Genomic DNA, 27,035 nt, shown 5'->3' with positions numbered 1-27,035 from the left:
ATAAGCTGTAGTTTTTCTGGTGACTATAGTGTCCCTTTAAGTGATGATATCTCCTCCTTTCTGTGGGTTCAGAGTTGCACACAGGCCCGGACTGGCCATCGGGCAAACCGGGCAAATGCCCGGTGGGCCGCGATGGCCACGGGCCGAGGCCGGGGGGATCCAGCCGGTCTATGCAGGGCCGGCGCTATCTGAGCGCCGGCCTCGCTGTGTTGCATGTAGGGCCGGTGGGGAGATCAAAGATCTCCCTCACCGGCCCACATGCTGTCAAATGCAGCCGCCGGCTGGGAGAGAGAGGGAGGGCGCCAGCCTGGAGAGGCGGACCCGGCGGAGCTCTAACTTGCAGCTCCGCCGGGTTTCTCGCGAGATCCGGGCCGTTGCCATGGCAACCGGCCGGGTCTCGCGAGAGTGAACTCTAGCCCCACAGGCTAGAGTTCACTTACCACGAGGACCACCAGGGATGGATGTCAGCGCCCCCCCTTCCAGGCTACAGGTAAGAAGGGAGGAGGGGGGGATATAATCTTTTTTTTTTTTTTATAATAACAAAAAAACTCAATATCGGCATTTACCTGCCTCCCCCCAATACACAATCCTTGCAAACACACACATCACCCTCACCCAGCACCCTAACACTCACCCAGCACCCTAACACTCACACAGCACCCTAACATTTACCCAGCACCCTAACATTCACCCAGCACCCTAACATACTCACCCAGCACCCTAACACTCACCCAGCACCCTAACACTCACCCAGCACCCTAACATACTCACCCAACACCCTAACACTCACCCAGCACCCTAACATACTCACCCAGCACCCTAACATACTCACCCAGCACCCTAACACTCACCCAGCACCCTAACACTCACCCAGCACCCTATCACTCACCCAGCACCCTAACACTCACCCAGCACCCTAACATACTCACCCAGCACCCTAACATACTCACCCAACACCCTAACACTCACCCATCACCCTAACATACTCACCCAGCACCCTAACACTCACCCAGCACCCTAACACTCACCCAGCACCCTAACATACTCACCCAGCACCCTAACACTCACCCAGCACCCTAACATACTCACCCAGCACCCTAACATACTCACCCAACACCCTAACACTCACCCAGCACCCTAACATACTCACCCAGCACCCTAACACTCACCCAGCACCCTAACACTCACCCAGCACCCTATCACTCACCCAGCACCCTAACACTCACCCAGCACCCTAACATACTCACCCAGCACCCTAACATACTCACCCAACACCCTAACACTCACCCATCACCCTAACATACTCACCCAGCACCCTAACATACTCACCCAGCACCCTAACACTCACCCAGCACCCTAACATACTCACCCAGCACCCTAACACTCACCCAGCACCCTAACATACTCACCCAACACCCTAACACTCACCCAGCACCCTAAAATTCACCCATCACCCTAACATACTCACCCAGCACCCTAACGCTCACCCAGCACCCTAACATACTCACCCATCACCCTAACATACTCACCCATCACCCTAACATACTCACCCAGCACCCTAACGCTCACCCAGCACCCTAACGCTCACCCAGCACCCTAGCTCAAACAGCACCCTAGCTCAAACAGCACCCTAACACTCACACAGCACCCTCACTCACATAGCACCCTAACACACACAGCACCCTCACACAGCACCCTAACACACACACATCACCTTCGCACAGCACCCTAACACATAGCACCCACACACAGTGCCCACACACACAGCGCCCTCACACACATACTGCACCCTCACACACACATAGTGCACCCTTCCACACACACAGCACCTTCCCACACACACTATACTCCTCACAAATGCACACTACACCCCTCACACACACAGCAGCCCCCAAACACGCTGCATCACTCACACACACACTCACTAGATCTCCTATACGCACTCCTTCACACACACTAGATCCCCTACACACAGACGCTGCACCACCTACACACACACACTACATTTCTGACATACACACTCTGGATACCCTATGCACACACTAGATTCCATTTAAGCAAACACATAGTGTCTCCATAAATGGGATACCGTGAGTATCCCAATTATGGAAACCCCTGAGACAAGTTTCAAGCAAACACAACGCAAGCATGTTATTAAATTTGCTTGCGCTGTGCAGAACAAATACAGGGCCCTTTTCTCATGCCCTGGAAGAGCATTGAACCAACATGCTCACTTTGAGATGGGGCGTGCTTGTCATTGGGGATGACAAAACACACCCTATCTGGCCCCGCCCCCTTTTCAGTGGGCCGCTGTGAATAAAAAATGCCCGGGACGAATTTTTTCCCCAGTCCGGCCCTGGTTGCACATAATACAGCAGATCACCTCTTGCAAGTTAGTGTCGCTTTTTGACATTAGCATGAGCTTTGGCCTTTTGTTTTCTGCAGCTTGTCTGATCTCTTAATGGCTATTTCTCTAAAGATTCCTACTCAGCTGCCTCGCTACACAAACAGAAAAAGGAATAGCTTCGAAATCAGCTGCACTTATATATAGCAATATGTTAGGAAAACACTGCTAATTCTTTAATTCAAAGTATAGGCAAACACATCTGTGCACATGTGTAAATATTAAAGGATCACTATAGTATCAGGAAAACAAATCGGTTTTCCTGACACTATAGTACCCTGAGGGTGCTCCCACCCTCAGGGTCCCCCTACCGTGGGGCTGAAGGGGTTAAAACCCCTTCAGTTACTCACCTTTTTCCACCGCCGGGCTCCCTTACCTCTCCTCCCCCGCCGACGTCAGTTCCCCCGTCTGACGTCAGAGGAGCGGAATGCGCATACGTGGCAGTGCCGCGCGCATTCAAAGTGTCCATAGGAAAGCATTTTTCAATGCTTTCCTATGGACGCTCTGCGTGATGGAGGCATTAAATGCCTCCAGCGTTGCAAATGCGCCTCTAGTGGCTGTCCGGAAGACAGCCACTAGAGGCTGGCTTAACCCCAAATGTGAACATAGCAGTTTCTCTGAAACTGCTATGTTTTCTCTGAAACTGCTATGTTTACAGCAGGCAGGGTTAAACCTAGAGGGACCTGGCACCCAGACCACTTCATTGAACTGAAGTGGTCTAGATGTCTATAGTGTCCCTTTAATAAAAGTAGTGAATTGGCAGAAATGTCTAGTGTACATTCCAAGTGTTAATGGGTTGCTCCAAATTTCAAGACCATTACACTCCGCTGTAGTGTTTATGATGCCAGGAGCACCCTGGCAACAGTTTATCCCCTTGATTGGGTCCCTGCCAGGCTCCTATGCTCCCTGTTGCTCCAGTGATGAGTTTCCAGCTTCTGCAGTTGCACAGAATTGACATTAGCAAGTCTGGGACTCTAATTCCGGGCGTGCCGATGACACCCTGATGATGGAGTTACATCAAAGGCAGCAGTGGGGTTAAACTTTGTATGTGCAATACGCTGCACATATAGACTCCAGGCACCATGACCACTTCAAATCTTGGATTTGGTCATGGTGCTTGGAATAACCTTTCAAATATGACAAAGACAAGGACAATGGAACATTCTAATACCGAATATCCAAGCTGAGACATTTATTGATATTATATGCATTCTAGATCCGCATATGTTCCGCTTTTTTTTTTTTTTTTTTGCTGGTACTTTTTTTTTTATTTGTACAGAACAGTTTAAATGAACTTGAGGTTTATTTATAAACAGGACTAATGTGAAATGTTTCCTGAAGTGTAGAAAAATGAAATAAAAACTGTTTTATCATATTACAAATTTAATGTTAGTGTGCACTATAAATCAATGAATCCTTGTTTTTTTTTTTTTTTTTTAAGTGAAAACTCTTAAACTATACAATGTATGCACAATAAGCATTATCATATTTTCATATTCCAGAGTCACATTATTTTAAGCAATGTGATTCTTTAGCTTGGTTTCGAAATCAAACTGTTAGAAATTGTGTTTTAAATAACTCTAATGAATATATATCCACCATTCTATTTACTGCTAACATATTTACACATCATATAATTACTCGTGTACAAAAATACCTGCCATTTATTTAGACATCTACAGACTGTTAAATATTTAATATATACAATAATATGTGTTTTATGCAAAACACAAATGTTGAAAGTGCTCTAATTACCTGATCAGATTTTCTTCACACTTTCAACATAAATACTTTGCAGGAAAAATGTCAAGTATTCCAACTCTCCTTAATCCCAGGCAGCAGTTGGCTACCTGGGGGTGATGGGAGTTGCAGTGCAGAATAATTAGGAGTACTCAGATTTTCCTGTTCGTCTGTCAGTGGAGTTGTTGGCTCTTGCAGTCCAGAATAGTTGGTGCTTGGGATTTCCTGTCCATGTCTTGAGATTTGGGATAGTCAGTGGCTGGCAATGGACAATGTGCAAGGATTTCCCTACCCCTGCCCCTATAGCATGGTTTTGTTAGTGCAGGCTGTGATGCTGAGAGATGTAATGCAAGGCAGTTCACATACCACCGTGACTTATCTTTGTCCTTAGAGCAGGGTTGAATAAATCGCTGGCTGGGATGCTGAGTGTTGCACTGCAATTCAGATACAAGACTTTTTCTACCCCTGCCCCTAGAGTTGTGCTATATTAGTGCCAGACTGGAATGATGGGAGTTGCAGTGCATTTCAGGTTCCTGGGCTAAATGCCCCCCTAAAACTGTGCTGTATTAGTGCCAGGCTGGGATGCCGGGAGTTGCAGTGCAGTTCAGATGCATAGGTCCCTACCCATGCCCGTAGAACTGTGCTGTATTGGTGCCAGGCTGGGATGCTGGGAGTTGCAGTGCAGTTCAGGTGCCAAGGTTCCATACCCGTGCCCCAAGAACTATGTATTAGTGCCAGGTTGGGATGCTAGGAGGTGCAGTGCAGTTCAGGTGCCAGGGTTAACTGCCTCCCTAAAATTGGTCTGTATTAGTGCCAGGTTCCATACCCCTGCCACTAGAGCTTTGCTTCATTAATGCCAAACGGAGATGCTGGGAATTGCAGTGCAGTTCAGGAGCCAAGGTTTCCTAACCATGCCTCTAGAGCTGTGCTGTATTGATATCAGGCTGGAATGCTGGGAGTTGCAGTGCAGTTCATGTGCCACGGTTTCCTAACCATGCCTCTAGAGCTGTGCTATATTGATATCAGGCTGGAATGCTGGGTGTTGCAGTGCAGTTCATGTGTCAAGATTCCCTACCTCTAGAGCTGTGCTGTATTTGTGCCAGGCTGGGATGCTGGGAGTTGCAGTGCAGTTCAGGTGCCAAGTTTCCCTACACCTGCTTCTAGAGCTGTGCTGTATTGATGTCAGGCTGGGATGCTGGGAGTTGCAGTGCAGTTCATGTGGCAAGTTTCCCTACACCTGCCCCTAGAGCTGGGCTCATTGCTGCCCATAGCAGGCTGTGATAAGCTGTGCTATCTATCTCTCGGGATGGGGAGTGCAGTGCTGCTTATTCCTGACTCAGAATAAGAACACGAGGTTGCTATATAACCGCAGGCTTTGCTGTGGCAGATCCCCCTGCCCTGCTGCCCGGATTGGCTGCTCTTCCTGCCTGCTGCTCTGCATACAGCGTGCTTGGAATGGCTTCCTGGAGAGGACATCCCCACAGAACCAAGATGAGCAGCAGACTCAGTTTCTTTGAGGTAATTGACTGTGTATTTATTGTTATTATTATTATTATTTATTTTTACAAAACCTAACATATTACTATACGTGGAAAAGGAACAAAAGGTTCTCCCCATCCGTTGTACAACTCCAACTCCCATGATGCTTTGTTTCATCAAAGCATCGTGATAGTTGTAGTTCCACAGCATTTGGAGAGCTACCTTCTAGCCACCCCTCCAAGTCGAATGAAATTGAACTGTGCTATATGTACTTTTCCTTAGCTCACATAGTAATCATGCATTTAATAACATGGATTATGTTAGTTTGTATCTGTGTGAAGTCAGCCTGCCCCTACTTTCCTAGTGCCTCAGATGTAGCTACTTGCATTTAAATGGTTAATCCTGCAATGCTTGCATTTATCATTTACTTTCAAACTGCTACAAAGAGTGCAGTTTTTAAATGACACATTGTATCCCTGGCATTCTATTGGGCAGAAAACTTGTTCAAAACTGAATGTCTATACTTTGTCATAGACAGAATGCAGGCTTTAGGACATGATTCATGGATTGCCATTATTTACACTTTTTCTTTTTTTTTTTTTTCACTTAAAAATTAGTTTTGGTAAACCAACAACCGATTTTCATGGTTTTGAGATCTTGACCAAAATGTTTCAAGTAGGTTGTCATGTAACTGCTTATAGAACAGACCTATCAGGGCTTATTTACTGCCTGCAGACTCTGGCTGTACAGTAAGGATAATGACTTATTTATATTGATTATTAAATAGGCGAAGTAGCTTAATTTAATAAAACTAAAATGCACACATGCCAAACAGATTATGTTAAGAAATACAATCCCATAACTTGTTTAGCCGATCTGATGTGAATGGATTAATTGTGATAGACTATATTCTTATCTTTATTTGTTTACATTCATGGTTTTTCTCACTGTAGTGAATTACCCTGTATATTATATACATGTTGTATTATTGCACATATCCATCTCTCCTCACTATTTCTAGTTTATTTACTCTAAGCTTTAGTAAAAACTGTGCAAAAAGAAATACAAAATTAAACAAATACATATTTTTTAAAAGATGCTAATATCTGAAGTCCCTGCATTGGTTACAAAAATCCATTCTTTGCAGATTCTAAAGTGAGCTCTGTTCTGTCCAAAATCATGATGATCACTTAAAAGGGCACTTTAAAACCACCACGGTGCGATGTAGTATTTATGCTGCTTAAATTGTCCTGGTGCTGTCCCATTTCTAGGGAAAACCAAGGAAATTGTTTCTGTCCAGCAAAGCTAATACATATACAATACACTGTGCAGAGTGATCTCAGGCCTTTGTATCCTTTGTCCTGATTTCACTCCTCCCAATGTTGAGAAGTAAGCCCCAGGCAACATAGCCACCGCCGGCACAACTAATGTAGTGAGGGCCTGGTGGAAGAATTTTGGGATCTCCACAGTGCAAGGGTGGTTAAAATGTAGGTCCCAATCCGTTGTACAATTCACACACTTTAAAACCACCACGGTGCGATGTAGTATTTATGCTGCTTAAATTGTCCTGGTGCTGTCCCATTTCTAGGGAAAACCAAGGAAATTGTTTCTGTCCAGCAAAGCTAATACATATACAATACACTGTGCAGAGTGATCTCAGGCCTTTGTATCCTTTGTCCTGATTTCACTCCTCCCAATGTTGAGAAGTAAGCCCCAGGCAACATAGCCACCGCCGGCACAACTAATGTAGTGAGGGCCTGGTGGAAGAATTTTGGGATCTCCACAGTGCAAGGGTGGTTAAAATGTAGGTCCCCATCCGTTGTACAATTCACACAATGCTATGCCAGCTGGGGATCAACTATTTGCCCATTCTTGCAGGGTTGTATTTATGTGCAGTGTTTGTGCGTTTGAATGTAATCGTGTTTTTGTATGGAGAAGGTGTTTGCATGTAGGGGTGTACTATTGCCACTGGAATGCAGTGGTGTACTTCTATGTAGTGTTTGCGTGTGAATGTGTGCTTGTGTTAAATGCTTTTTTGTTTGTATGTAGAAAGAGCTGTCAAATAGCAAATCACAACTGCGGAGTAATGTTTGCCAACGCAGAGGTCGAGCAGAGTTATGAAAAGCAATAGTATATCACATCAAGAAACCTGCGCAGAGGTCCTAAGTGACATGGAACAGAAGTAAATGTGCATAGAAAAACTTGGTCAAATCCAATGATACCATTTCAATCCGGTAATTTATACGTAAATATGAGTGTTTGGACGCAGAAGAACCTGACTGCATCCTTGAACACATAGAAACAAAGTCTTGATTGGATAGGAAGAGAAAAAAGAAAAAGGACAAAAGAAAAAACCAATACAGATCAATACGCAGCGTGTGCTATTCGTATAGGAGTAGCATATGCACCCAGTGGTTATAGGTAATGAATTTTAGAACGCGGCTGCATTCAAAGATTCCATGCAACCGAGGCTGGTAGTAAGTAACAATGTGAGCCGAAATCACTGTGACAATATGGCTGCATATCGGTTATTAAACCAGTACTGTGGACAGTAATATTAGCAAAACGTGTCCGATGTGTGTGTGTTTGTATGTAGTGTTAGCTTTTACATTTTGGCATCTTAATACAGGGGTGTGTTTGTAATATTTGTGCTTGATTGCTTGGGTGTGTTTGCATGTAGTGTTGGCGTTGGCTTGCTGGGATATATGCACACATACACATACACTGCCACATATATCCATACATCATTTCACAGATACACATACACATTCACACATACACACACAGATATACACACACAAATAAATACATACATACATACTGATACACATATAAACACACTGACACACACATAGATACACACACTGACACATATACACACACAGACACATATACACAGATACACACTTTGACTCATGCATATGTGATCATTGATGCTCACACAGACACACAAACATGCACATACTGACACATAGGCACTCACACACAAATGCACAAACTGACACATAGACACTCACACACAGATATAGACACAGATGCACAAACTGACACATAGACACTCACACACAGATATACACACAGATACACATACTGACACACACACACATACATGTAATACGTTTTATATTTTTACCCAACTGTTAACATACTGTTTATGTGGAGGACGGTAACTTATTTTGGGTCCTGGTGCTGGCTGTGTCTGATAGGAGTGTGGGTCTGGAGCTGGCACTGTCCTTGCTTCTCTCCTTCCAGCCTGCTCTCTGCCTACTGTGTGGCTCTCTTGCTGTATCTGGGAGAAAGTGACAGGCACTCACCACCTCCCAGCATCAGTGATATTACAGGGCCTGTTTGCGCTGTTAAAGAGTCACTGCGCCTTATCGGTACTCGGTTCAGAAATATCATTGGGTGGCATATGCACGTAGTATCACCCGATGCACCCCCCAGTGTGCCGGCCCCGGTGCAGCCACTCCAGCTGCACCTGTGATAATTACACAGCTGATAACCACTACCTTGTTGCTTAGAGTGCCTCTTTTACTTGTTGTAGCACTGCTGAGTGTCTCTTTCTAACTCGGGGGTAGAAAACCGCACCCCAGTAAGACTTATGGGAAATGTAGTCCACAACATCCGGAGTGCTGAAGGTTGCCCACACATGTTAGAAGTACTGCTTTCGCAGTTCAGCCAGGATGTCTATTTTGATTGAAAGTTATTACATCATGTAGAACAGAATCTTTTAATAAAAGGGGAAATATTTTTTGTTGAGAGGGAGACTTATGAGGTAAACCCATTTTTTATTTATTTATTTTTTTAACAACTAAAAAAGATGAATAAACTCTCAGCCTAAAAGATCGAAGAGTCATGTATTCATGCAATTCCCACACCCCAATTTGGTGTACTAATGCTGTCCGATATACCCTTGCCTTCTGAATCCTTTAATGTAAACCGTTCTGTATTGACGGTTCATTGCAGGATAAACATGCCTCTACTGCCTATCATGAAGACAATTAGAGGCATTTTCTCTGCTATACTGAGAAAAACTTTATTATAGATCAATGCTGCTCCTAGAACATTATTTGATTGGTGCAGAGACGGGCGCTTTACCATGCACGTGCACTATGGGGAACAATTGAATTGGCTGAGAGCATCAACATTGATGATCTCAGCCAAAGAGGTGGAGCGGCAGGGAGGACAGCAGTGCGGTGAGGGCTTAAAGTTAAGTAATACTCACCTTTCACAACCCCAATAGGGAAGGGGACACACCTCATACACTATAGCGTTAGGAATACATTGGTATTCCTGATGCTACAGTGTTCCTTTAACTGTAACCTAACCCACATTGAATCTAACGTGTGGAGTGCCTCTTAAAGCAGCTTTTTAAAGACCACCCGGCAATAGAAATGATTCAAGTTGACACATTATGATCAAAACAAGATAAAGGATGATGCTTTCCTTGGGTCCCCTTCTTGGCTGTATTCTTAAAATTATGGTATTGAGTCATGTGGCTTTTGAGGTGCATAGGTCATAAACCACCAGCAATTCAACATAAATATATATTTAAAGGAAAACTATAGCTTATGGAATACAGTCCTCTCTTGTCCCTAGTTAGACACGGGCCACTTCTTTAAAAAAAAAAAAATAATAATAAAATTAAGTGTTTTACTCACCTTTTTCCAGTGCCGAGACTCCCTCTGCGCTGTTCACCTCGCCTCCTCATGCAATGTCATGGCGTCTTCCGGCGATTGTCCAATTTAATGCTCTTCATAGAGGAGAATTGGGGACCTGATGCGAATGCTTGGCAAGCACTACGTGCACACCCAAACTTCTCCATAATAAATCATTATGTTCATTGGTTTCCTATAAGCTTCCGTGTCACATGACCGATTATTATTTGGTCGGCTCTCAGGAAGACAACCACTAGAGGTGGATTTAATTCTGCAATGTAAACATTACATTGTCTAAAAAAAAAAACCTGCAATGTTTTCCATTACAGGTTAAAACGACAGGACCACAGCACTGATATGGAATGGTCTAGTTGTACCTTTAATTATATTACTTATCTGAAAGCAGCAGGGTTTTTGTACATTTGAGGATGACAGGCACACTTTAAAACCAGGATTCTATTGTCATTTCTTGCCATAAAAGACTGACTGACGTACACTTTCCAATAATCTCTTCAGCAGCTGCAGGATTATCTGCTTTGAGGCTGTTAGTGGGCCATAACACTGAGACTGCCCCAATGCCAGCAGTAAGCCCCTTGTTCTATAAGCATTGTGTGTGACCTTTAACAGACATTTTAACTCTGTGCCTTAAAAAAGAGTCATTCCAGGCAATAATTAAAGAGTGCACTTGAGATTTATGCATTATGCCATAGAAGTGCAAAGTAGTTTTAGTGAATTCAAACTGTAAAATGTTAAACATCTGTAAAAATATTAAATATTTTACAAATGTTAAAATTGAGGCAAAAATAGCCAAACTGTAAATGAAGCATTTTTTTCTGGATTTTTTTCATCTCTATTAACCTAATATTGTAGTTAAAGGGTTACTTCAACACTTTTTTTTTGAATATTTTATTTTAAGTATATGTGCCTATTGGGAATTTTGCACCAAGCCCCCCCCCCCCCTTGTTTTTGTAAAAAAAAAAGTTGTACTAAAATAATTAAAACATACCTAGAATTTAGCAACAGCTCGCGTTCCTGCCTTCTCCAATGTCACTTCTCTTCATCCTCTTTACTTCCGTGGTCCAAGAAAATGCTCATAGAGAAGCATTCTTGGATTACTGAACACAATACCAAGCATGTGCGTGTTTGCGGTTACGAGAAGTGAGATAAGTGATAGCTCATCTTGCTGCTAATGCCTGCCCTGCTCCCGATTGCTGAATTTGGGAAGAAGGGAGGTTGGGCTTCTACTTGCAGGTGCACTCACAGGTGTCTCTGAGGCCTACTTGTAGATGCAGCTTGAGAGAAGCGGCCGATCTCCCCACCAATAATCCTGCAGGTGCACATAGGAGCAGTAGGGGGCCCTGCCGGTGAGGGTTATCCCGGCACCAGCTCTCTGGCTACCGATTCCTCTCAAGGGTGATAATGGGAACTTGCTGGCACTCTTTTACTACAAGGCCTACCTCTCTACAAAATCAAGATGGCAGACACACAAAGGGCCTCAGCCACCAAGGTCTGCTGGAAAATACTGTGCAATGGCTGGACAAAATATTTGCTGAATTCTGGTTAAAACTAGCTGTTAAACAGACCCTATATGTGGAAAGCAGGCAGCAAAACAGCACACCACACCATGCCACTCACCTCATGTCAACCAGCAATCCCAGCGTTGCTTACCCATGCGATCAAAACTCAGGCTACCAAGATTGAAGCTCAAGAGGAAAATCCCCCGTCCTCTGCACACTCACCTGGACACCAAGGTGGTGGCTTATCACTCTTGCACTCTTAGACCAAAGTCTGCAGAAGGTCAAACCCCGGTGTTTATCCCACACTCCCAGAGTAGACAACCTCAACATCACACTACATCAGATCCGTTGGTTCAAGGTGCAGTGAGCAACCTGACAAGCGAGAATGGCATAGAAACCTTGCACCGGCTTGGGACCAGCAGAGTGGGCTATTCCAGATCACTGGGAATTTCTTTAACTCTCGGAGGTTGGAGATTTAACTTGGGCAAAGACTGAATTACTGGCATTAGGCTTCATGTATGTGAGGTTACTCTAGGCTTAAGCTTGCCATCCTCTCGTTATAAGCATGTTATGTTATGTTATCGCAAGCTAGGTGCCACAGATAATTTGGGTTTCTAGTACATCATTTCAAGCTTAACCTGTGTAGAACACTGACATACGATTCTTACTAAGCAGAGTACAACTATCACCACGTTGGTGTTCCTTTTACCTTTTTTGTAGCCCTTGAGCATAATCTTATATACAAATCCACTTGTCTCAAAATACTGAAATGAATAAGAAATACCAGTTTAATGCCATCTTTGGCTTTAGTATTTTAACCCAACCTCATAAGGTGAGCGTATAACTTGACACATAGCATTATTGCTATTGCTCTTTTTTGTAAATATCTTTCTTATTAAGGGTTTTTGTTTTGTTTTTCGTCATGGAAAATAACAAGCATGTAGCAATGAGACTCGCTCTGTGGTAGTAGCATTACAATACAACAACCAAAATCAGTACTGACAGCTTGCCTATCAAGGCCGGAGCCTGTGTATGTACCGTGTCCACCTTTCCCCTGGAAGTATGGTCCCTACTCGTGATATGTGTGGTCTGGTTCCTTCCCCTTTACCTCCATTCTCCTGCTTTCTCAGTAGGGGTGCTTATGGGGTTATGGAACGTGGAAGCCCACGGCATCAGTCATGTAGAATCTATCGTGCATGCCATCCAGTTCCAAAACTTGGTTGATCTGGGTTGGGTTGAGGTCAGGGAGGAAAGGGAAGGGAGAGTGGGAATGTGATGGAGGGGAAGGGGAAAAAAAGGGGGAGGGGGGCAAGGGATAGGGAAGCCCAGTGTCCCTACTCTTTTGTGGCAAGGCTCCTGCCTCCCCCCAGGGTCAGGGGTCTATGCAGGCGAGCAAACCTGTCATTTGGTGCTTAACTTTATATTGCAGCTGGTTCCTTGATGTGTTGGTCGTGAAATTCGGGGGTCAGGACCGTGATTAGCCATGGTGTCCAGATGTCTGCATAAGCCTGTGTCCTGTCCTGTGCGGTGAACCATAAGTCCTCCAATGCCCTCAGTTCCTACATCCTTGCAAACCAAAGTGACATTGGTGGCATTATGTCCCTTTTCCAATGCAGGGGTATAAGATGTTTGGCTACTGAAAGAATGCAAATAGTCAGATTTGCAAAAGATCGTTTGTATTGAGATGTGGGTGTTGTTGTGTGGTGGAGAAAGTAAATAGCTGGATGGAAAGATGGTGGTTTGTCAGTGAATTGAGGCAACGCGTCTCCAAAACCTTGCTATGATCAGGCACTCTCACCAAATGTAAATGAGGGAGCCCGGTGACCCGTTGCACCTCCAGCACTTGCCGTCTAAGTCAGGGTTTATCTTCTAAAGTCTCAATGTCTTTCCAAGACCTGCGTACTCCCACCTTTGCCCACTCCACTACTCGGAGTAAGTATCTTGCCTGGTAATATAACTTAAGTTCGAGGATGGCCAGCCCACCCCTAGTCTTAGGGAGTGTCATCTGGGAGACCTTCTGTCTGGGTCATTTGCCCTTCCAGATACATTTAATTAGGAGGGTGAGTAGTGATGCAAAGAAAGCTGTAGGAACTATAATTGGGAAAAAGGTACAGAATTCTCTGCAATATGTTCATTTTTATGATGGCCACTCGGCCCAGCCAGGAGAAGTGTGGTAACACCCATTCTGCCAAGCTTTTTTGGATTGTGTTCAGTAGGGGTGTAAAATTAGCGTGGTACATCCATTCGTTAAATTTATTAGAAACCCATTTTAAGGTTTTAAACAGATGGTATTTAGTCCCAGATAAATTAAATAAAATGTATCCCTCAATAAATCCTTTATGTTGGAGATGCAGCATAGCCACTGGCACTTTTAAGCACATTTGGTGGGAATGTAGCAAATTGAACAACTTGTGGAGTAACATACATAGGTTTGTGTCTGCAGCTTTGAACCTTAGGCTGAAGCTCTCCCCAGAAGTCGTCCTACTCCATCTAAACTGGCCAGCAATGGCGCATGAGGTGAAAATTATTCTTATGCACCTTTTTTCAGCAGCCAAAATAGTGATTGCCAGAGGATGGAAAATTGATAGGGACGTTCCTTGGGAGCAGGTTAGAGCTCAGCTTAAGTTTCAAATAAAAATGGAACTATTACTGAGTAAACAAAAACTAAGTAGAAATACAACTGTTTGGATGAAATGTTGGGAGTTGGTGAACAAAGAGTGTTCCTAAAACATTGGGTTTATCAAATTATAATTTGTACATCAACCAAAAATGAATTTGTGTCCGTCTGTTCATGCCTTGGACAATATAAACTATAAGATACACACTCTTACCCGATATGTCCCCCCCCCCCTCTCTTTTGCTGCATTGTCTTGTTAATGTAGACTTGTAAGTTAGAGTACTGTCTGTCTTGGTTAAATTTGTATGTAATTTTTGTAATGTAATGTATTGTCTTTTTTGTATGAAAAAAAAAAGAGAAAAGAAAGGGTATTACCCTTACAATAAAGATTATTATAAAAAAAATAAAAAATTAGCGTGGTACAAATGATCCGCAGTGAGCCACATGCCGTGGTATTTGATTGCCGACTCACTCCATTTGAAAGGGAAACTCTGACCGACCAGGTCTGTGAGCCGTTGCGGGGTGCTCACGTTCAGTATCATAGATTTGGTGAAGTTAATTTTGAGGTTGTATAGGTTTCCATACTGTTTGAATTCCGCCATTATGTTTGGGAGCAATACATATGGGTTCGATACAAAGAACAGCCCATCGTCGGCATATGCCTTTATGGTGGACATCTTCCAGAATCATCCCTGTGATATCAGGATTTGTCCGCAATTCCTGCAGTAATGGTTCAAGGGCAAGGACAAAGAGCAGCGGTGAAAGGTGGCATCCCTGTCTTGTTCTGTTACGTATAGGGAATGTCTCTGTGTAAACCCTATTGACTCATATCCGTGCGGTAGGTGATGAGTATAGGGCCTGTATCCATTGTCGCTTGTGTTGTCCAATCCCTAACTCCTCTAGTCTGGCAAATAAGAAGTCCCAAGCCACCCTGTAGAAGGCCTTCTCCACGTCTAGCGCTGTGCTTGGTGTATCAGGGACAGGACTCTTGCGATGTTATCTCGTGTCTCCCTATGTGGGATGAACCCTACCTGGTCTGCGAACACAAGCCGGGGGAGATGGGGCCCTAGTCTATTCACCAGAATTTTTGCAAACAGTTTTAGATCACAGTTTAGTAATGAGATGGGGGCGATACACTGTGTGCAGAATTATTAGGCAAATGAGTATTTTGACCACATCATCCTCTTTATGCATGTTGTCTTACTCCAAGCTGTATAGGCTCGAAAGCCTACTACCAATTAAGCATATTAGGTGATGTGCATCTCTGTAATGAGAAGGGGTGTGGTCTAATGACATCAACACCCTATATCAGGTGTGCATAATTATTAGGCAACTTCCTTTCCTTTGGCAAAATGGGTCAAAAGAAGGACTTGACAGGCTCAGAAAAGTCAAAAATAGTGAGATATCTTGCAGAGGGATGCAGCACTCTTAAAATTGCAAAGCTTCTGAAGCGTGATCATCGAACAATCAAGTGTTTCATTCAAAATAGTCAACAGGGTCGCAAGAAGCGTGTGGAGAAACCAAGGCGCAAAATAACTGCCCATGAACTGAGAAAAGTCAAGCGTGCAGCTGCCAAGATGCCACTTTCCACCAGTTTGGCCATATTTCAGAGCTGCAACATCACTGGAGTGCCCGAAAGCACAAGGTGTGCAATACTCAGAGACATGGCCAAGGTAAGAAAGGCTGAAAGACGACCACCACTGAACAAGACACACAAGCTGAAACGTCAAGACTGGGCCAAGAAATATCTCAAGACTGATTTTTCTAAGGTTTTATGGACTGATGAAATGAGAGTGAGTCTTGATGGGCCAGATGGATGGATTGGTAAAGGGCAGAGAGCTCCAGTCCGACTCAGACGCCAGCAAGGTGGAGGTGGAGTACTGGTTTGGGCTGGTATCATCAAAGATGAGCTTGTGGGGCCTTTTCGGGTTGAGGATGGAGTCAAGTTCAACTCCCAGTTTCTGGAAGACACCTTCTTCAAGCAGTGGTACAGGAAGAAGTCTGCATCCTTCAAGAAAAACATGATTTTCATGCAGGACAATGCTCCATCACACGTGTCCAAGTACTCCACAGCGTGGCTGGCAAGAAAGGGTATAAAAGAAGAAAATCTAATGACATGGCCTCCTTGTTCACCTGATCTGAACCCCATTGAGAACCTGTGGTCCATCATCAAATGTGAGATTTACAAGGAGGGAAAACAGTACACCTCTCTGAACAGTGTCTGGGAGGCTGTGGTTGCTGCTGCACGCAATGTTGATGGTGAACAGATGAAAACACTGACAGAATCCATGGATGGCAGGCTTTTGAGTGTCCTTGCAAAGAAAGGTGGCTATATTGGTCACTGATTTGTTTTTGTTATGTTTTTGAATGTCAGAAATGTATATTTGTGAATGTTGAGATGTTATTTTGGTTTCACTGGTAAAAATAAATAATTGAAATGGGTATATATTTGTTTTTTGTTAAGTTGCCTAATAATTATGCACAGTAATAGTCACCTGCACACACAGATATTCCCCTAAAATAGCTATAACTAAAAACAAACTAAAAACTACTTCCAAAAATATTCAGCTTTGATATTAATGAGTTTTTTGGGTTCATTGAGAACATGGTTGTTGTTCAATAATAAAATTAATCCTCAAAAATACAACTTGCCTAATAATTCTGCACTCCCTGTAGTTTGCACACTGCTCAGCGTCTTTGCACTCTTTTGGTAAAATAATTATGTTTGCCGCCTGCGTTTGAGTGAGGATGTGATGGCCAGTGGTGGTGGAATTAAACATGTGTGGGTATACAGTGGGTGCAAAGAGTTTGTAATATTTCAAGGGCAGGCCGACCGGCCCAGGGCTCTATCTGTCTTCCCTGTGTGTTTTACTGCGGATGCTAATTCTTCCATTGTGATAGGGGCCTCTAAGGTCTCGCGCGAGTCAGCTGTGATGTGCGTGTGCACATATTGTGAGAAGTAAGTGCGGATATTTGCGTCGCGTTGATGGGTAGTAGGATGTGTGGGGGGAAAGGCAGGCTGTATAGGGAAGAGTAATAATGTTTTTATCACTGTTGCGATCTGGTCTGGAAGGTGGCATACCTTGCAATCGGTGTTTCGTATTTTGGCTATGTATATTGTTTTTGTTTATCATTCGCACCAGCAGTCGGCTCTTTTTGCACTCGGGTATGCAGCATTCCCCACATTCCCCCAACTCGGTTGGGCTCAGCGGTGAGCCCCTGTGATAATAATATTCCATATTAATTAAGAATGATTGATCACTATTGAGCAAATCAAACTATTATAGATAGTCAAGATGGCGCCAGTACACTGAAAATGTTACTAACCATAAAACACAGCACCAGAATAACTCATGCATAGCTTCACAAGATAGTTATGAGAACGTAGCTAGCTTTTAGATAAGAGATATATACTGCACGGATCCGGCATGGCATTGTAGTGGGGCTGGAAAGTCTGGCCAGCTGCAGGTCCCATCCAACGCTTTTACAAGGTCTTTGCTGGGATGCACTGATAAAAAGATTTGGTGGAAAAGTACAGACTATTCACTATTGGCACTCTTTTGGAATACTACCCACCTGTAATATGGACGCGTACTGCTGGTTCTGCTGATTTCCCAGTAAGAGAGGTTCCCCTTCAAGCCTGACTGCCAGAAGTTCTCTCAGTCGAGTGCAGCAAGCCTCTTTTATGGTAATGTATACATTGAGCTGTTTCTTTAAGCTGTTTTTATTAAGCTGTTTCGTTGAGCTGTTCCTTTAAGCTGAATGAATATTAATTAAGTCTTTGTTAGTCAATAAAGTTTGTATTGATTAGTTACAAGTACTTGATGTCAGTGTCTTTCCTCAAATACTCAATTCACTCATCCCGAATAGGGTTTTGGTGCGCACCAAAATCTTTAAAAACCTTAGGGTAATTGATTATTGGCGCTTCATGAATTTAATGATTAGGCACAACAGCCCCGATCCCCTGTATTCCCCCATGTGGGTGTGCGTGTAGGTTAAGATCCCAGACCAGGTAGGGGCGTGTTGCCACCTAAGGGAGGATGGTCTCTCGGTTACGGAGTGTCCATCGGGGGATCACGTTTTGTTTTATGGCAATCCCCCCTTCCCAGCGACACGATGGAGTCTTGTGGTGCATGTGGGGTGCGTGTGTATAATAGTCCCCCTTCCGTCTCCCGAGGATCAGGCCCTCCCCCATCAACAAAGTATTGCTGTAATAAACCTTCCCATGAGGAAGCAGTTCGTCATGTCATAATACTCATCAGCTCTAGGATTGCCTTCGGAGTCTTGGAAGTGCAACACCAGGGAGAGATGTTTTGTAGCGTGCATCAGGCCAGCGCATGTTAATTGCAGGCAATTGTAGCTCGCGGCCCAGGTCCACAAAATCGCCATGCGTGCGGACCAAGAATGGAACAGATTGGGTGGAAACCAGCAGTCCTGTTGGCATCTGCCAATGGTAGCGAATTTTCTGGTCAACGGTTTTAGTGCTCTGCAATACCCCAGAGTAGCTGGGGATAGGTCTGGGAAGAGTTGCAGAGAGCATGTTTGGTAGGTGATAGATGGGCAATCCCTGGCTTGTCTAAAGATTTCCTCCTTCAATGCAAAATTAGCCAGCATCTTATATCCCTTGGGGGGCTATCAGGAGGGCCCTTTGGATGGAAGATGTGGTGCATTCGCACAAATTCAATGGGGACCGGTGGATCCCGGCCCAGGATCAGCAGGAATATTCCTTTCAGATGGGTTTGGAGTTGGGCTGGGGTTTCCTCACCTTCTTGGAGGCAGGGCCGGTGCAAGGATTTTTGCCGCCCTAGGCAAAAGTAAAGTTTGCCGCCCCCCCCCCCCATATGACATCACAATGTCCCACCCATATGATCTGCCATGTTAACTAACGCAAGTGCTGCAGTGCCGCCGTGTTTACATTAAAAGGCCTGCAGGGACAGGCTATAGACACCAGAACCACTACATTAAGCTCAAGTGGTTCTGGGGACTATAGTGTTTCTTTAATGTGAGGTAAATTAGAGATTAGTGCCACAAATAATATACTAGATTGCCTACTTACAACCAGATGAGGATGATGATGGGCTCTAGCTGCAGTCTGGCTCCACTGGTCTGGTGTAGAACAGGCTCTCTGGAGGCTGTTTGTAATTGTGGTCACAAAAATCAATGTTCTGGGAGAACGGGAAGCAGCTCCATTTTTTTAACGCCCTTTACACAGCTCAAGGTCTGGGTCCCATGGTCCACCTTCATGTTCCACCAATGAGTTTGTTCACAGGAGGTGGAGTAGGGGGTGTCCCGATATGTGTGTAAGGAATTGTGTGAATCTGTGTTTGTATGTGTAAGGGCTGCAAGGTGTGTTTCTGTGTATGTACGGGATGCAGTGTGTGTGTCTGTAAAGGGTGCATTGAGTGTGTGTAAGGAATTCATTGCGTGTAAGGGTTGCATTGCTTGTGTGTGTGTGTGTCTGTGTGTGTAATGCATTGTGTGTTTTTCTGTGTGCGTGTGATGGACGTCAATCTCTCCCCCCTCCCTTGTCACTCTCTTCTCCCCCTCTCCCTCCCTTGTCACTCTCTTCCCCCCCTTGTCCATCTCTTCTCCCCCCACTCCCTTGTCACTCTCTTCTCCCCTGCTTGTCCCTCTCTTCTCCCCCCTCCCTTGTCACTCTCGTCTCCCCCGTTGTCACTCTCTTCTCCTCTCCCCACTCTCATTCCCCCTCCCAACCCTGTCAATTCCCCCTCTCAATTTCTTTCCCCTCCCTTTCAATTTATTCCCCCCTTCAATGTATTCCCCCCCTTTCAATGTATTCCCCCCACCCTCCCTGTCAATTCATTCCCTCCACCCTCCCTTTCAATTTATTCCCCCCCACCCTCCCTGTCAATTTATTCCCCCCACCCTACCTTTCAATTTATTCCCCCCACCCTCCCTTTCAATTTATTCCCCCCACCCTACCTTTCAATTTATTCCCCCCACCCTCCATTTCAATTTATTCCCCCCCACCCTCCCTGTCAATTTATTCCCCCCACCCTCCCTGTCAATTTATTCCCCCCACCCTCCCTTTCAATTTATTCCCCCTCACCCTCCCTGTCAATTTATTCCCCCCACCCTCCCTTTCAATTTATTCCCCCCACCCTCCCTTTCAATTTATTCCCCCCACCCTCCCTTTCAATTTATTCCCCCCCACCCTCCCTGTCAATTTATCCCCCATCCTCCCTGTCCATTTATTCCCCTCCCCTCCCTGTTAGTCCGGCCGGGTACAGGAGACAGATGTACCCGCGGACCATACAGGGCTCGGCCACGCTACAGTGAGGGAGTGACAGGAGGGAGCGCTGAGCGCTTACCTCCTGTCAGCCCCTCTCCTCATGCTGCGCCCTGGCGGTGCGCCCGGGCAAAGCTGCAGCCGCCTGAGGCTCTCTACAGAGCGCTCGGGCGGCTGCAGCATGAGGGGGTCGGCGCTCCTGGCGGCGCCCCTTGGGCGCCCTAGGCGGCTGCCTAGTCCACCTTACAGGTACCACCGGCCCTGCTTGGAGGTCGCGAAGCGTGATGTTGCGGCGTGCGCGGTTATCCAGGTCCTCCACATGCAGAGCTCAGAGTGGGTATCTTGAGTTTTTTCAGTGACGCCAGATCCGCCGGCGTCACTGGAGGATGTTTGTGAGCCCTTTCTGTGGTTGGGGGTCTTACCCGCTCCAGTAGTCCTGGAAGATTTCCCCTAGGTGCTGCTACTAGTGGGGCAATAACCTTGTTTTGGTTGTGGGGTCTCAAGGAGCAAAAATTCAAGCAGCCATTTACAGTCAAGCCACGCCTCTATTGATATCACTTTTTCCTATTGTTGTTTTCATACTATTATGCCACTCAGCCCGCATAGCCTAACTTGGAGATAGGTCTCTGCTTATATATATATATTTTTTTTTAAGTGCAGTTTCTCTTGATATTTTATGTTTCTCTTGCGTGCCTATTGTTCCTGGTAATGTTTATAGCATATGTATTTGCTACACTGTGAATGTACATCTGCACACAAAAAATAAAGAATATAAAAATTAAAAACAAGAAATGTGTGCATTTAAAATTTGCATTCAACCTTTCAGTCATAAGAATGTATTAAGCACTCCTTACAATCCTGGCTGTACAGGGAATAGGACAGTTTGAAAACTGCTTGCTCAGTATTCCTCCTTCAGAAAACTATGGGACTGCTACATTGTGGCGAGTTATTTTTTTGTCAATGAAATCTGTTTATGATGCATAAAAAGCTTTGGTAAATACATCCTGTAGGTCCTCCTTAAAGGGACACTATAGTCACCTGAACAACTTTAGCTTAATGAAGCAGTTTTGGTGTATAGAACATGCCCCTGCAGCCTCACTGCTCAATCCTCTGCCATTTAGGAGTTAAATCCCTTTGTTTATGAGCCCTAGTCACACCTCCCTGCATGTGACTTGCACAGCCTTCCATAAACACTTCCTGTAAAGAGAGCCCTATTTAGGCTTTCTTTATTGCAAGTTCTGTTTAATTAAGATTTTCTTATCCCCTGCTATGTTAATAGCTTGCTAGACCCTGCAAGAGCCTCCTGTATGTGATTAAAGTTCAATTTAGAGATTGAGATACAATTATTTAAGGTTAATTACATCTGTTTGAAAGTGAAACCAGTTTTTTTTTTCCATGCAGGCTCTGTCCATCATAGCCAGGGGAGGTGTGGGTAGGGCTGCATAAACAGAAACAAAGTGATTTAACTCCTAAATAGCAGTGAATTGAGCAGTGAAATTGCAGGGGAATGATCTATACACTAAAACTGCTTTATTTAACTAAAGTCATTTAGGTGACTATAGTGTTCCTTTAACCCCTTAAGGACACATGACATGTGTGACATGTCATGATTCCCTTTTATTCCAGAAGTTTGGTCCTTAAGGGGTTAAGGAACACTAGAGGGTCAGGTGTACAAATGTGTATTCCTGGCCTTATAATGTTAAAAAAAAAACATTAAGTGGTCAGCCTCCCTTTACCGCCTTAAATAAGTATAAAACCTACCTTTATTCCAGCGCAGCATTGGTCTGATGTCGCTGGCTCCACCCCAATCCTCTTCCTTGGGTGATATCATGAGAATTGACAATCTCAGACAATCCAATGCTATAACATAGAAAAGCATTGGGAGGCAGCGCTTTTCTCTGGAAAGGCAGTGTCTACATTAAAATGCCTGCAGGGACAAGCAGTGGACACCAGAACAAGTAAGCTGTAGTTGTCCTGGTGACTATAGTGTCCCTTTAAGGATCGAGGCAATTGCTCAACATCTGATACAAAACCAAACCTAGAATTTGTGTTTGCTTCAACTTAAAAGAACATTTTAGTGTTAGGAATACAAATCCATATTCCTGCCCCTACTCTTTTTCACCCAACCCTCCCCAGGTATATTAAAGTTTAAACAAAAATAAAGTTTTACTCACCTTTTTCCAGTGCCGAAGCTCCCTTGATATTGCTTACTTCTCCTCTGCTTACCTGGCCTCCTCTGTGACGGTTCAATCCAGTGCTCCTCATCGAGGAACATTAAGATCCTAATGTGCATGCGCAACACGCACATTCAAATTTCCCTATAGGAAAACATTTAAATCAATGATTTCCAATGCGTGGATTCTACATCACGCAGCCACGTTTTTTTTTCAGGCGGTGCAACCGAAGCACCTCTAATGGCTGTCATACTAATAGCCACTACATGTGGACATAAAGTGTCACCACCTCGGGTCTTTTCACAGACCGCTGATGGGGATCTGGTGGCCAGGTGAAGTTTATATACCTGAACCTCTTTCTTGCCGGTGCCACCATCCTTCCTGCCACTCATCCTGCCAATCAATAGAATTATGTTTAATTAAAACGTGCCCAGTCTTCTTTAAAAGGACATGGCAGGCACTGTAACGGCTTCATCTCATTGAAGTGGTTATAGTGTTTGGAGTGTCCTTACATTCAGTGTTAACCCCTTAAGGACACATGACATGTGTGGCATGTCATGATTCCTTTTTATTCCAGAAGTTTGGTCCTTAAGGGGTTAAACCATTTTTAATGTTTTAATGCTAAACAGTAGTCCCCAGCAGGCCACCCATTCTGTTCTGCTTGGGCATAAAGATGAAGCATTAGCCTGAGTGGGAATAGGCAGCTGTGATTGGAGTGTCAGCTGATCTATTTCAGCCTTTCACAGCGCCCATTGCTAGTATGTCTTTCTATGGCTAGAATGAAGTGTATTATGTCTGCCTTATCTGTCATACCTCCAGTAGGGGGCAGACTGTAAAACCAGGTACTATAACCAATTCAAATGAGGGGAAATGCTATAGTTCCAATAGTGTCCCTTTAAGAATTTATTTAAAAAAAACAAAAAAACAAAACAAAAGGGAGGTGTCATCAAACCTGTGTGTATTAAGTTGATTTATCTGGTAAAAAGATAGGCTACAATTTGTTTGCTGCAGTAACACACAAATAGGATTACTAACCTATTGTAAGAGAAGGATATGCGAAGATACAAATGCTTTGTGGATGTGGGCTTGGAAGATCTACTCACGTCAGTTACAATAAATGTAAGAAAATTCTTTCTGGTTAACAAAGTAACAGATATTATATAAAATGTGACTGTATATATTTATTGCTGTGTTGTATTCTGCTTGTAGTAAGAGATATGTGACTGTATTTCCGTTAGGTGGGGTATAGCATGTCACATCACTTTACAGAAGTATTCAATATACTCTCAATGGTAACAAAGTAAAATATGGCTATTGTAACTTTAATGTTGCCATTCAATCTTTGATGATACCTAACCTATTCATTTTTTTTTTTTTTTTTTTTTTTAATCAACTATTTTGGTCTAGGTGTTGCAATCTGGAATACAGTTTGGTGTTTTAGTAAACATTATCTTCATTGTATGTGCTCTTTGTAGGGTGTATCCATTTAGATCTGGTTAGCTTTGGGGGAAAAAAAACACCTTCATCTTTATTCGACTACATTTTGCATTTAGTTTTCGATCCATATTTATGATTTTTAAAGTGCACAGAAAAAAGGGAACTGGGAGACCTACCCAGAAGATGCATTCCTCAGCAGTAGTGCCGCTAAGACCAAAATATATTCAATTGCGCACACACACAAAAAAACAGACCCAAAACACGGTTTTATAAACGATCTGAACAAACAAATATGGGAATTGGTTACACTGCACAGCCATATTGTGTTAAGCACACCACTGCTGTAAGTCACAAACACCTTCTACGGCATTGTACAAAAAGCAGTGAATCACCATCTCTCTCTTTGATACCCTAATGTAAGCACAGTTGTTTATTTACCTTTTTATAGGTTTGACCTTTTCATAATCCTTATGGCTCTGATTGACTGATATATGCTTGTCCTTAAAGGACCACTAAAGTCCAAGCCACTTCAACTCAATGATATGGTCAGAGTGCAGTAGTCCTCTAGTTTGGAAACATGCAAAAAAAAAAGCCCTACTATTTACACTGCATATTTAAGTTCACTTCTAGCGGATATTATAGAGATGCTTCCAGGACAGTGATCGAATAAAACTTGTTCATGTCATATGGAAGCCCCCATAGGAAAGCATTGATTTAATGCTTTTCCTAAAGGGAATCATGGATGTGCACGGGGCACTTGCCGCGCATGCACATCAGGTCTGCAATGCTCCTCTAAGAAGAGCATTGGATTTTACCATTGTGGAGGATGCCATGACATTGCAGGTTTGTATTCCTAACACTATTGAATCTTTTTTAAAGTAACATGTATTTCTGGCTCTATAGTGTTAAAATAACAACTTGGGCCTCTCTCTTTGTAGTAAAAAGTTGCTTCCCCCCCTTCGCTGGTGTTGCCGCAGATGACCCCGCCTCACTCTATCTCCGTAACTGAGATCATCAAAATTGACAAAATGAGTGGGTGGCTATTGCGCATGCATGGCAAAATGTTACACCTAACCAATCAGCACCCCCTCATAGAGATGCATTGAATTAATGCATCTCTATGGGTAACGTTACTTTGTCTCCATGCAGAGTGTCTGTGGAGAATCCTGCGATCCAAAGATCGATGTCTGAATCCTACAATTGACGGCTGCTGGTATTGGACAAAAGTCAACCAATGACAAAGTACGGTAGTCCCTACTTTCTTTTATATCTTTCGTATGCATTGGAATTTTAGTGAAATGATAAAGCAGCACTGATCTGTTTTTCATAAAGCTTATATCTTTATAAAATACTGAAAAGCCACAAATATAACAAAAAGGGCCCCAATTTGTTCTTTGTGCTGCACACAGCACTTTAAATTACCACGGCGGAACTTTTTGGTTCAGCCACGGTCCCTGTGAATATGTAATTTCTGATATTACTGAGAATTCCCTATGATAGGGGGGAAACCCTGCGTGGCCTGAGCAGAATATGATGGGGTCTCCCTGCAGGGCGATCCCTGGCTGCAGAGGATTGTCATGTATTAGGTAATTTTAAGTTGCATTGCTACAGTGCCCCAAAATGTGGGACAGGCCCATCACATCTGACTTTTAACTGTAAAAACTGAAATAGTCAGGTCTCTTTTATATAGCATTCTAACTTAACGGGATAAAGATTGTTGATTTTAGCTGAACACAATATAGAGTTTAGTACAGGAGTCACATCACAAAAGACATTTAAAAAAACATTATTGGAAACATAGAAACATAGAATGTGACGGCAGATAAGAACCATTCGGCCCATCTAGTCTGCCCAATTTTCTAAATACTTCCATTAGTCCCTGGCCTTATCTTATAGTTAGGATAGCCTTATGCCTATCCCACGCATGCTTAAACTCCTTTACTGTGTTAACCTCTACCACTTCAGCTGGAAGGCTATTCTATGCATCCACTACCCTCTCAGTATAGTAATACTTCCTGATATTATTTTTAAACCTTTGTCCCTCTAATTTAAGACTATGTCCTCTTGTTGTGGTAGTTTTTCTTCTTTTAAATATAGTCTCCTCCTTTACTGTGTTGATTCCCTTTATGTATTTAAATGTTTCTATCATATCCCCCCTGTCCCATCTTTCCTCCAAGCTATACATGTTAAGATCCTTTAACCTTTCCTGGTAAGTTTTATCCTGCAATCCATGAACCAGTTTCATAGCCCTTCTCTGAACTCTCTCTAAGGTATCAATATCCTTCTGAAGATACGGTCTCCAGTACTGCGTACAATACTCCAAGTGAGGTCTCACCAGTGTTCTGTACAATGGCATGAGCACTTCCCACTTTCTACTGCTAATGCCTCTCCCTATACAACCAAGCATTCTGCTAGCATTTCCTGCTGCTCTATTACATTGTCTGCCTACCTTTAAGTCATCAGAAATAATCACCCCTAAATCCCTTTCCTCAGATGTTGAGGTTAGGACTCTATCAAATATTCTGTACTCTGCCCTTGGGTTTTTACGTCCAAGATGCATTATCTTGCACTTATCCACATTAAGTGTCAGTTGCCACAACTCTGACCATTTTTCTAGTTTACCTAAATCATTAGCCATTTGGCTTATCCCTCCTGGAACATCAACCCTGTTACATATCTTAGTATCATCAGCAAAACGACATACCTTACCATCAAGACCTTCTGCAATATTACTTATAAATTTTTTAAAGAGAATGGGT

At 43.7% G+C, this 27,035-nt stretch overlaps 1 protein-coding gene across 2 annotated transcripts in view; it reads left to right on the top strand.

Moving 5' to 3' along the window:
* Window positions 1-5,399: 5,399 nt before the first annotated feature.
* The window catches only part of LOC134568657 (very-long-chain enoyl-CoA reductase-like), a 101,178-nt gene continuing 79,542 nt past the window's right edge, over window positions 5,400-27,035 (top strand). The window contains exon 1 of one of the 2 annotated variants that reach the window (XM_063427309.1): window positions 5,400-5,662. In XM_063427309.1, coding sequence (XP_063283379.1) covers window positions 5,600-5,662 — 63 coding nt within the window. In that variant the 5' untranslated portion in view covers window positions 5,400-5,599. Of the gene's footprint in view, window positions 5,663-23,841; window positions 23,959-27,035 lie in introns of those variants that run through there. The other variant, XM_063427308.1, reaches the window with a different exon arrangement.

Source organism: Pelobates fuscus, chromosome 7 (genome assembly GCF_036172605.1).
Source record: "Pelobates fuscus isolate aPelFus1 chromosome 7, aPelFus1.pri, whole genome shotgun sequence".
Classification (NCBI taxonomy): domain Eukaryota; kingdom Metazoa; phylum Chordata; class Amphibia; order Anura; family Pelobatidae; genus Pelobates; species Pelobates fuscus.
The sequence above is the reverse complement of the archived record's forward strand: the minus strand, read 5'-3'. Positions and strand labels throughout refer to the sequence as shown.